General features: G+C 40.2%; 1 protein-coding gene across 1 annotated transcript; it reads left to right on the top strand.

Moving 5' to 3' along the window:
• Positions 1–4,941: 4,941 nt before the first annotated feature.
• On the top strand, positions 4,942–11,499 carry igf3 (insulin-like growth factor 3). The gene is made up of 4 exons (XM_038275099.1): positions 4,942–5,009; positions 6,334–6,478; positions 10,370–10,569; positions 10,671–11,499. Exons 1-4 carry the CDS (start codon positions 4,965–4,967, stop codon positions 10,857–10,859), a joined length of 579 nt encoding a protein of 192 aa, XP_038131027.1. The 5' UTR covers positions 4,942–4,964; the 3' UTR covers positions 10,860–11,499.
• Positions 11,500–12,289: the final 790 nt, after the last annotated feature.

The following is a 12,289-nucleotide window of genomic DNA, read 5'->3' as shown; positions in this document are numbered from 1 at the left end:
GGGGGGCTTTTCTGCTTGCCGTTCTTTTTCCGGGGGGGGATTGGCATGTCTGTTCTCTCGGGGGGCGGCCCCGTTGGGTGGGGGTCCTGCTGGCGGCGCGCCGCTGGTGTGTGGGGCTCTGGGCGGCTCTGGCGGGGTTGGTGTTGGGGGGCTGGTGTGGATGGGCTGGCTGCGCTGATTGGGTCTTCGGGTGGGTTTTCCTGCTTGGAGGCATGGTGGAGCTGCTTTGGTCCCGCTGATCGCGGCGGGTGTGGCTGCGGGGTGGGTGGGCTTGTGCTGGCGGCGAGGGGGGGGGCGGCAGGAGCGGCTGTGCTGCTCTGGCTTGGTCCGGTGGGGGAGCGGCGTGGTTAGCTCCGCTCTGGCTCTGTGCTGCCCGCGGGCTGCTGGGGGGGGGGTGGTTGCGCCGGCTACGGTTTGCTCTTCTATTGGTCGGGCGCCGGGCGGCTTTTCTGCTCTTGGGTCAGTTCTGTGCGCGGTGTGTTGCGTTGCGCGCTGTTGGCGTCGGTCTTGGTGGGGCAGGGCCGCGCTTTTTGCCTGGGGGCCTTTTTGGGGGGGTTCCGCGGCGCTAGCGGCCAGTTCGCGGCGGATGCGCGTGGGCCACGGCGGTGGGCGTGGCCGCCGGTGTGTTTTTCGGGGGTGGTGCGGTCGCGTTGGGTGTTGCGGCCGGTCGCCGGGGCTTGGTGCCGGGGGGAGGGGCGTGTTTCGGCGCTCTGTGGGGCCGGGGTGTTTCGATCGGTGCCGTGGGGGGGCAGGTGTTCTTTGCCCGGCCCTACTTCAGGGTGGCCGGCTGACGCCGGAGCCCGCGGACTCACCTCCGCGGCTCCCCGGGGCGCCGGCATGGCGGTGGCTGGGGGGCTTCTTGGGGGCTGTCTCTCCTCCTCCCTTGGTGGGGGTCCGATTTCCGGGGCTGGCCCCTCCTTGGTGCCTTCGCTCTTGGGGTCCCTTTGGGCGCCTGGGGCTTTTGGTCTCCCGGCGCTGGACTCAGTGATCTGGGGGGTGTGGCTCTCCGGCTCTCTACAACCACTATTGAGCATTTTTTCTATGGATAAACTTGGCATGCACAAGTGCACCCTCACAAACAATTACAGGTGCTTGGTTCCAGGTACTCAGAGATTCACTTCCATACAGAGAGCCCGCATCCGTATCTTCAGGTAACACAGAGTACATGTCAGACTTAATAATATTACTTTAGCGATAGTTTCAAGGTGTTGCTTTATTGTATATCTCGTACCATGTCTTTCGGTTGTGCTGTTCTTTTTTCATCTCGTTACAGGTGATGAAGCAGACTGAAAATGTTTTGTCATTGTCTCCTTTCTATCTCTTCTTTCTTTCATCTTTTCTCTTCTTTTTTCCTTTTCTTCTCTATTTTTCTGCTCTATTTACATTGCAGTGTCCATATAAACTGTAAAACCCCCTGCATAATTATAATAAAGCAATTTGTATGCATGAAACAAGTGGAGCAATATGGCAATTGCCATACTGCTACACTTGTGAAAGTAAATTCTGTTGGGCTCTTTTTGGCATCAAGACAATTATTCTTATTGCCACATTGCCAGACAGGACACTGTAAAAAAAAAAAAAAAAAAAAACTAGCTGCAGTTCAGCGGACAGGCTGAATGAACGGTAGCTGGCGCGTGTGGATGATGTCATACACGTGCTGCATTTGTTTTTAAAATATATAAATATAAAAAATATAACCGCAGATGTCTGGGGGACAGTGATTCACCTACGTTATGAATGCTGGCGTACCATAAATGATAAGTTATGAACAGTTTAGTTTGTGCCTTCAGGTCATTGCCCATAGGAAGACGTTACTTTGATATAACCTAAAAAAAAAAAAATTGAAATTCCCCTTTAAGCAAAAAAGCAGAAATGCGATGAACAGGCTCCTGTGCATTGCCATTTCATCCCCAAATCACAAACCTACATAAGCTTCTGTTTAATTGATCATCCAGGGGATAATTTGTAATCAAAAAATTATTATATTAATGGTCTATATTCTAAAAAGGTTAAAAAATAATCCACTGGACTTTGTTTCCAAGTTTGAAGATGTTTTGCTTCCCATCCAGGAAGCTTTTTCAGTTCGAAATGTCAGAAATAGGGTTGAGTTCCAGAGCTTTATAGAGTGAGAGTTTTCTAAGCCTTGTTTTGACTTTGAAAACATGCAAATTGAACCAAATGAACAGGTCCGCCACTTTAGAATGGGGGTCATTTGGTTTCTTTGTTAGCCTGTAATACCCGATACTGGTCTATTGTTTTGAAAGGGAGTTAAAGGGAATTGTTGCCCTGATTGAACAGGCGAGGTTCAACAATTTACTTGCCTTATAAGGACCAAAAGCCTTTAGATAGACACAACATATATTTACCATTTACTACCATTTGACAAGTCTTCACAATGACAAAAAATAAAAATTAACTTCAAATTAGTAAAAAAAAAAAACATAAATGGTTATATTAACTTTACTCTCCTTTGTAATTTACAGAACAAATGTTCCTCTATAGATCATTATACTCATTTTCAAAAAGATATCCTTAAAAATACTGAATAATAGTAATATACTATATAGATGTATATTTGGAAAACATAATCAATTTCAATTCAATTCAATTCAGTTTATTTATATAGTGCCAAATTCACAACACATGTCATCTCAAGGCACTTTACAGTTCAACCAGATCATACAGTCAAATTGATACAAAGTTTTCTATCTAAGGAAAACCAGTTGATTGCATTGACTCATTGACTCCAATACAATCCCTCACACTAAGCATGATTGTAGCGACAGTGGAGAGGAAAAACTCCCTTTTAACAGGAAGAAACCTCCAGCAGAACCAGGCTCAGTGTGAGCGGCCAACTGCCGATCATATATTATCCTATCCTATTATTATAATCCTATCATATATTATATAAAACGTTTATCATTAACATTTAATTGAAAAATATATAACTTGTATACCTTGCATTTATCTCATCCAGTTTGAGTTCAGTTTAAATAGTTTTTAATCTGAATGAATATGCGTAATCTGAGGGGTAACTTTAAATTTCTTTTTGGTCTTTGGCTGTGATATGTAAGAGATTATTTTAATATTTCTGACTTGTCTTTCATGTGATTTAAAATGAGATCTAAGATGCCTACTGTTCATTCTGACAGCAGCTGCCTGAACTGTGGTCTGATCCAAGATGGCCGCCCTCTAGGCACGTCGGTCTCGCTGCCAGGGAGGCGTCTACCAATATTTTTATGTTCCAGCGAGCCTGCAATGAGGCTGACTGGCTATTTAGGGGATGAACGATCCACTCATCTATGCACTACGCAGTTTGAGATGGCACTTAATGTTGCAGACCCTCCATGGAAACCTGCAAGCAGAGGGTTGGTGCTCAGGGTTAGTGTTTAGGGGCCAGTTAGGGATTGGACCTAAAGCACAGGATCCTCTCTGTTTTACATATTTCAGTCAGCAGAGGGCAGCAGATTCACACTAGTGCTCTTATTATAGCATCATCTCATTCAGCAGATTTGTGTCCTGTTTTACAGGATTTAATAAAACACAGGGTGGACAAAAGGTTTTATAATATTACAAGAAAGGAGAAATACTGACAGATCTTGGAGTGGATGGTGAACCAGCTGCTGTTTGTATACATGGGTTTAAAATCTGGTCCAATTCTCAGCTGTGATCTCATGCTTGATTTTTTTTTTTGACATGCTAAGAAAACAGTCCTTACATTTTTATTTTAACCTTAAAGTGGTCCTCGTCATTTGGTATTTTTGTTTTTCTGAATCTCATTTCTTATTGTTGTCAGCCTGCCTCCTTATATTTGTTTTGTTTACCGTTCTTTTTATAAATCCCTACAGCACGTCCCCAAAGATGATCCAAAAAGGAACAAAAACATGTCAAAAACCCAATCACTTGTATCAGACAGAGGAAGGAAATCTGATGGATCCTTCAGTTAACAGACTGAATGCCACGTTCAAGTTTTCAGTTCTGTTGGACAGTAATTATTTTTTGTATTTTCATAGATTCAGCCTCAGTTGCTGGGAAAAAGTGAGTGATTAAAGATTGTATTTGGAATCAAGACTTTGCTTATTTCTCCATTTTTGTAAACACATTGGAGTTTGTCTGAATGATTCAAAAATCAGACTGAATCAGATATTGGAGAGAAAAAGCAGTCAAGGTCCAAAGAAAAGCTTTTACAGATTGAAGAAAAAAACATTTTACAGGAAAAATGTTAGGAAGCAAAGTAGCAACTGGATCTGGATCTGAACTTTGCACCAGAACCATGTTTGTTTGGTTAGGACCTTTAGAGAAACCCAGTTAAACTGAACGAACATGTTTGTAGGTAATATTCTGCTGTTGCTGAATGTTTTTTCTCTATGAAGAAGGTATAGAAGAATAATTATAGCTCTGCTTTAAAACCGCCTTTAAAAACAAACCTATGGAAGAGCCTTTATGTTCTCTTTTCCAGTTATAGAACCTGAACCAGTTAGATTTATGTTCTCTTTCCCAGTTACAGAACCTGGACCTCTATGAACGCTAATTATTCTGCCTGAACATTGATGGCTGCACACAATTTTTTTTCTCTCTTTTATCCACCTTACTTTTATCTTTTTTAAATATTTTATGTGTTTCTTCTTTTATTTTTAATCTGTGATTTGTGAAATGTGAACGTGTGTGTGAAAGGTGTACTACTAGTGCACAAAAATTGCCCATACTGGGACAAATAAAAGCTACTGAACTGATGGCTCCCCCCTCTCAGCTCTCGCTCCGATGCTAGAAAAATAAGGAATCCTGTTAGTTCCTTGTTACAATGATATGACAGAGTAAATAATCTGATAGCAATTTGGGATGAGATCCGAACATAAAACTACGTCAGAAGAGGAGGAGGGAGGAAGCCTGGTTCTGTTGACCTCCCCTCCAGCTTCCCTCAGTATAAGTCTGCAGGTCTGCTGAAGTCCGTCCAACCAGACAGGATGCCCTCTTCACGCTGCTACGCTGCTCCAACACTCACACTCAAGGTAAGCTACCTCCACTCCTGTTGAGCTCTAAAGCAGAAAAAAGGATCATCTGCTGAGGATGTTCATCTCTCCTTGCTGTGAAAAGATAAATGACGTGCTGGAAAAATAAGTTGAAACCTTCAAAGCTGCTGACAGATGGTCATGTGTCACTGCAGCTCTGGAAGTGTTACTTTAGCGTTATCTCCTGAAAAGTAATTATTCATAAAAAAAAAGTCAGTTATGGATCAATGAAAAGGTTCGGAAATACGAAAAGAAAAACAGGGAAAAGATAAATGTTCATCTTTGATGAACTCAAAGTGTAAATCATGCCACATTTTTTTTTAGAAAAATTTCATCCATCTGGTTTGGAAACTGTGCTGGCTAATTCCAGGAAAATCATTTAGATCCATGTGGGAAATCTGAGCTGAAAAATGAAGATGCTGCTGGTATTTCTGATCAATATGATGCCAGGCTTATAGAACAAACATCTGATTATCATTTTTTCATGCACATCAAATCATCACTGTAGGATAAGAAAATGCATAAACATCTCGTCTCAGTTATACTATTATTGATGTTCTTCCAGCTGCTTCTGCAACATTCATGCCTCTGAAGCTCTACTCTCTTCCCTGTAGAAAAGAACAGAGTTTGCATTCATTAAAATCAATAAGGAGCAAAAATTGAGGTTCATTTTCAGACCCATCAGTGGTGCAAAAAGAGAAACTCTCCAAACAGCAAGCTTTGCTTTATCCTTTATGCTTTGTCATTTCATCTCTCTGGTTAAATCCCAACCAGATTTAAATGTCCTGCAGCCCTTTTTTAGTTTGTGTTTTGAAAGTTTATGATAAATCTTTCCATATCATTTCTTTGCCGTTTGTGACTCAGATACATTTATATAAATGGAATAAAAACATTGCTTAAAACTGCTTCAGTAAAAAAACCCAAAGCAGTATGAAATCTTTATGTGCAACATTTGGTGCTTTGGTTTAAAAGCATTAAGCTTGCTGCTAGTCTACGGGATTTCATAAAAAGAGGATCACTCCAAATGAGGCCGCTGATGAGAGCTGAGTGTCCTCAGTGACCACTGGATGTGTTTGATCCACATTAGCTTGACATCAGTCATAGTGGTTCTGTATTTAGAAATCTGGGATTTATGGACCAGTTCATCCTTCCTCTCATGGGTCAGGGATGAAATGAAGTTTAGGACATTAGCAATAGTTTCCTTCTTCCGCCTTAAAATTATTAAAGAAAAAATCTATTTGCAAGATACTGAAGGGGCCATAGGTCCAGTGTCTGCATCACTAACTGCTTTGGCATAACCTGACCGATCTCCCTCTGGTTTCAGGTGCTGAGTGTTCGGATCTGCGTCCTGCTCTGCAGCATGTTTCTGGCAGGTTGGCCCCTCTCCCTGGAGGCCGCCCAGCTCCGCTGTGGCTCAGAGCTCCTCAGTGACCTCCTATTCGTCTGTGGGGATCGTGGAATCTACTTAGGTGAGCCTTCCTGTTTATTTTCTGCTGCTGAGTCAGTCACAGTTATAGAAATTCATTGTGTTGGAGTAAAGCTGCTGCAAACTTAGTAAATGTGCGAAAAAACTGGATGAATGAAGAACATTTATTTATATATATATATTTATTTTATCTTTGTGTTTCTTTTGTTTCCCTTTTTTGACAAAAACTAAATGAATTGATTAAAAGATTTGTTTCAAGAATTTTATGATCTCTTTTTCAGAAATGCCTGATTAAAATAACACATGAAGGTTGTTTTTTAAACATAATTTTAGGTAAAAGAATGAAGAAATAAAAGATACTGAATTAATTTAAACAAATGATGATGATGAACAACTGGTGGAGATATGTTAAGAACATCATATATGTTGTTAAGTGTTAAATTTACCTCACGGTTTTTATTGTTAAACCTTCATTCGGTTAATTTCATTTTCATAAGTCTTCGCTTTAGACAATTTCAAGACAAACAAGCTTAACTTGTATGCAAACATATTAAATCAGATCCATTCAATCCCATCCAGGCACAGAAACATCCACAATCAGTCCCAGTGTAACATGAGGCAAACCAGATTTTGGTTTATATGCCAGTCTGGTATATATTCCTCCTTCCCTGAAAGTCACTGGGAAACAACAGACCGGCCTTAGTTTTCTACCTACTGACATCTGTCAGCATCCTAACACTAACCAGCCACATGTTGAACAAGACAGGCTAGATATCTGACATGTTGTCTCACCCAGACTCACTCTGCAAAGCAGACATGCATACAGTAAGACATGCATAAGAAAAATACAAAAAAATAATAAATAGTGTTCTGATTAAAAGGGATTTCTGACTGAAAAAAAGTGCATGTCTCCTGGAAAGAATAACAATTCACTAAATATCATTCACTTTCTAATGCAGAAAAAAAAGATCTTAGAAATAAAATAACTAAACTTGAACTTACTTATATTCTGTGATGGTTTTTTTTATTTTTATTTCCTTTTTTATGAAATTGAAATACAAAAGGATTTAGTTTTGTGTAAATAAACATTAAAAATCCTGAAACAAAAATGCTGAGAAAGTCTAAAACAATAATATTACACACAGAATGGAATAGAATAGAATTTTGCTTTTTCATTTCGAATGGGAGTCTGTACAGTAGGGACAGAAAATGACACAAAAAATGCATACAGCAATATAAGGTACTTTGAAATGCCGTACAGTAAAATACAGTACAGTAGAATGTAGTACAGTAAAATACCGTACTGTATACCCCTGAGGGAGTTATACAAGCTTAGTGTCAGAAACACTTTCTTTTCATTTTGGAGCCGGACCATAACCATAACCATGGACAGAAGGAATCTTTTGGTTGCATTGTTTAGAGCTGTATCATCTCCACCTCAGTGCACACACAATTACCCAGAAGCCCTTTCACCTGATTACCTTCGGCCTGCTCTGACCAAGGCCACCTTGTGCATCTGCTATCAGTCTAATGGCAATCCACCAACACAGCAGCGGCATCTCCAGAACACCGTGCCTCAGAGTGTGATATCCTTCTTGTTGAAACAGTCCTTATCTGACAGCAGCTCGGTTTTTAGTAAAAAAAAACAACAAAGGAAAGGTGCAGAGAGGAGAAGAAGAAGCTGCAGCACAAAGCTTCTGTTATAGTCAGCAACGTATATCTAGAAAAAAAAACTTTTATGTTTAACATCCCTTTATTTTATTTTGTGATCATTTTGCTCATTACCTTGAGTTTCACAACTTAGTGTTCATCACATCAGCCCTGCGCTTCAGTCTGAACCCCTCAGCAGGAGGTGGGGCGTCCGCTTCTCCTCAGACTCTCCTGAAAACTTGTTATGAATTCTTCCTTTTCAGGTTGACTGTATAAGTGGCGGTGACTCTGAAATGTCCCAGAGTTATGCACCAGAAAAATATCAGTTTTGACCGATTGAGTTACATTTTACATCTCTGTTTTAGTAATGTATATTTTCTTCAGTCACCACTGTACAACTTTTCCACTTGGAAGACAAATGAATGGTACTTTCTCCATTGTAAATACTATAGCAGACAGATACAGTAGACAGATGCCTTCTGAGTCCCAAGAAATATTCATATATCATTTAGAAACACTTAGCAGTTTGAAAACACAGGCTGCTTCTCTGGGTCCCTGAACGGGACCCTTAGACTCAGAATGCTCTCTGTGCACTTCTAGCACCCCTCTTACAGGTTAATGCAGGGGACAGATTTCATTTGATTGCAAAATTGCTATGAAGAATTTGGGTAAGAATTATTATTCAGTCAATAAGCACAAGAGTAAATAAGCCACAAGAAGAGAAAAAATAAAATCTAAACCATTAAGTAGAGATCTGGTGACCTAAAAAGTAAAAATAAAAAAAAGAAGAAAAGAAAATGTAAGATTAAAATTAAAAACATAACATCCAACAGAAAAATCTAACTGTTTGAACTGGATTAAAGTGGAACCAGCTAATCCTGAAACATCTTTTGATGGAAATTTGAAGCAGATAAATGATCTAAACTGAGTGAACTGGAATAAAATGGGGCCACTCTAAGCTGTCAGTTGTGGTTTCGTATGATAGACTCGGGTTCACACCCTACTGCCAATTGAGCACCGGGCAAAGCCACCAGACTCCACTGCCAAGTCTGTCGAGATTTACAGCTGATGAAGAACCAAACTGAGAGGAACTTTGGTTAATCTAACTTAGATTTATAAATTGCTAGTCATCAGTCTAGATCAGTGATGTCCAAAATGATATGAGAAAAAAGAAAATTATATTGACCTGGTCAATGAAAAAGGAAAACACGTAGTAAAGCAAGTACTAAATCATTGTAGGCCCAAACCTTAAAAATTATTTTAAAATGATTGTTTTGCTTGATTTAAGAGATTTAGTATGGTACATTTTCAGCCATAAGAAAAGGGTTTGGATCCATCTTCCTTTTAAAATGAGAAGCAGATCTGGGTGCAGCAAAGCCATGAATTCACTGGATAAATGTGATCCTATTTACTATGAAAGCTTGGCTTTAAACTTTGTGTTGGACCACACAGTTTCCATGAAAGAAGATTTTAATTTATCACGGTAAGAAATGAAAATGACAACAACTTATGCTTGTGAAACTCTTGCTGGTCCTCCATCAAAGATGAAATAATGACAAAAACAGATGGAAGTTTTAGGTCGGTCTTGAACGGTTGAAGTGGGGGCACTCCAACATGGATTCTCACAACTAACAACAGAATTCAGGTTGCATGCAAGGGTAATAGTTTTCCACCCATCCCTTCACTGCTGGGGTCATGAGGGGTGCAGGCCCAGCTGTAGACGGGCGAGAGGCGGGGTCCCCCCTGGACGGGTCACCAGTCTATCGCAAGGCATTAATAGTTTCCCCCTAATTGAAAATAAAAGGTCTGCATCAACCTTCTGTTCTTGTATGATTCTTGAAGTGACATCAGGGGCCACACAAATGGGGCCCTGGGTGCACTGTTCACACCCTGCTGTAGACCCACCTGTGCTTTTCCTTCAACTAGTGTTATAAACAAGTTATATGAGATCATTTCATCCAGTCGCCTCATTCTGGGAATCCAGTGGCAGATATTAAATATCATCCGGACTTGTTCCAAACACAGAACTGTATGTTGTTCCGTTATTTACTGTAAAGTATTATTAACTCCCATAGAGCAAATTTTAACCATTCAAATATATGATTTTGCTTAAATTTCTGTTATTTTATGGTGGGTTCTAATGAAAGCTCAGTCCTAACGTACGGTAGATTTTTTAAATCAGTTTTTTCTCTAACTTGTGGACCTTTTTTGGAAGCTGAGAAGAATTCATCCATGTCAACCTTGTTTCTGTGTGATCTTACATGTGCTATGTCTGCTCCTGCAGGTAAAGGTTCCTGGTCTGGGTATGGCCCTCGGCCCAGGGGGAAGGGGATAGTAGACCAGTGCTGCAGATCCTCTGGCTGTGAACTCTACCATCTGGAGATGTATTGTGCCAAACCAAAAGCCAAGCAGCTGAGTACAGTTTCCCCGACTACAGCTTCAACCAAAGCAACACACACCACCACCACCACAGTGGAAGACATGGTATGTATGATGCGCTCAACTCCTATTGATCCATTTTGATGGTTTTTAAATTTGATTTGGATGTCCTTAAACAAACCACTCACACTCATTTATTTTCTCAGTTTAAAGTTGTTTTCCGGAAGAGACTTTTTGAGACTCTGGGAGCTCCCAACAGCCCGAAGAGAGAAGCTCACACAAAGAAAGCTCTTTCATCACTTCAGTTTAAAAGCAAACCTTCATCGGGACGCAGGAGACCAAAGCTGCAGAACTCCACCAGCAGGCCTCCTTCCGTCTCAGGAAGTCCCACTTGAAGAGATGCATGAAGTTGACTTTTACCAGATCCCAAATCTTTAAGACACTTTACTATAAAAGATTTGATATCAGCTTTAAGAGATGATCTTACAAAGTAGGGACCACTGCAGTCAGATTAGAACCTGGGATCAGTTTGGAATCAACAGATCTAGAGGGAAACCAGACAATGATCTTCCCCCAGACCTGCAGTCACAGAGGTGTCAGCTCCTCATTTACAATCCAGGAGGTCCTGTGACACTGTAATGTAGTTTTTCTGGTTCCACGACTCAGATTTCCACACAGTACTTCCAGTACTTATGAGGAGCTTTATGGGTGTGACGTCTGAAGCTCTGAAGATTCCTTCTAAGTCTAGCTTGGTTTCAAACACTCTTCACCTGTGTCATTTGACCAGCTTATGTCTGTCTGCTGTTTGCTCGGTAAGTTTGCACATGTTGAGTTACCTGTCTAAGCCACTTTACTTCACATTTTTGGTATTTTTTTTTTGTCTCATGTTTTTTCCGTTTGTGACACTGCTTAGATGTTAGCTGGCTGTGTAACACATAAGGCCTTTATGAATTATTTAGCACTTTTTGGTTGAATGGAAGCGTACTCTATGCAAAGAAAGGTTTTTATACTGACTGTTTTTACATTTTGTTTTTTTTTACTTTACTCCATTATAAGCTCGAACCTGTTTTGTACTGAAGAGTTGCATTCACTTATTTATTTCACCATAACTAGAAAAAATGTTACAGTTTTAATAAAATGTGTTTTTCTGAAGGGAAATTGTTTTTATTTCCCCGTTGGTTTTAAGCTTCACCTGAGATTCTAAAGCATGAATGAGAAAAAAAAAACATTGAACACCACTTGACATGACATTTAACTTAAAGCTGGTTTGTTGTGCTTTGGCACTGCAACAGTAATCAGTTAAAAAGCCCTGAGGGTCATGACCTCCAGTCTGTGTGCAGCAGCCTGATAAACTGGTGATCTAAACCAGCTTTGCTCAAAGATTCGTGAGCAAATCTGAGCAACACAAACAATTAATTTGTTCCAATTAGACATATAAAAAGCAACTTTTTTATTATTTCACACCTTGATAAAAAAAATATAGAGAGAAATTCAAATTTGTATCAGTTAGTGTTTTTTTCCGCAGAGATAATCCAAACTTGACCTCAACTTTTTATTTTCTTTTATATTAGTTGATAAACCAATTTTAAACAGATATAAGATACAGCTCCTAAATCTGTTTTGTTGCATGATAAGGTTCAAGATAAACCATTATTACATAAGCTCCTAAAATGTTCAGGCAAGATGATTTTCAGCATATTAGATCATATTTTAGTGTTTGATTTCATGAAATTTGTCCTGTAATCCATCAGCCGTGAATCAGAGAGCGGCCTCAGTGCCTTAGACCCAGAATGCTCCCTGGTTATGGTCTTGCACTGCAAAACAT

Source organism: Cyprinodon tularosa, unplaced genomic scaffold (assembly GCF_016077235.1).
Source record: "Cyprinodon tularosa strain WSP-4 unplaced genomic scaffold, ASM1607723v1 ctg940, whole genome shotgun sequence".
Taxonomy (NCBI): Eukaryota; Metazoa; Chordata; class Actinopteri; order Cyprinodontiformes; family Cyprinodontidae; genus Cyprinodon; species Cyprinodon tularosa.
The sequence above is the reverse complement of the archived record's forward strand: the minus strand, read 5'-3'. Positions and strand labels throughout refer to the sequence as shown.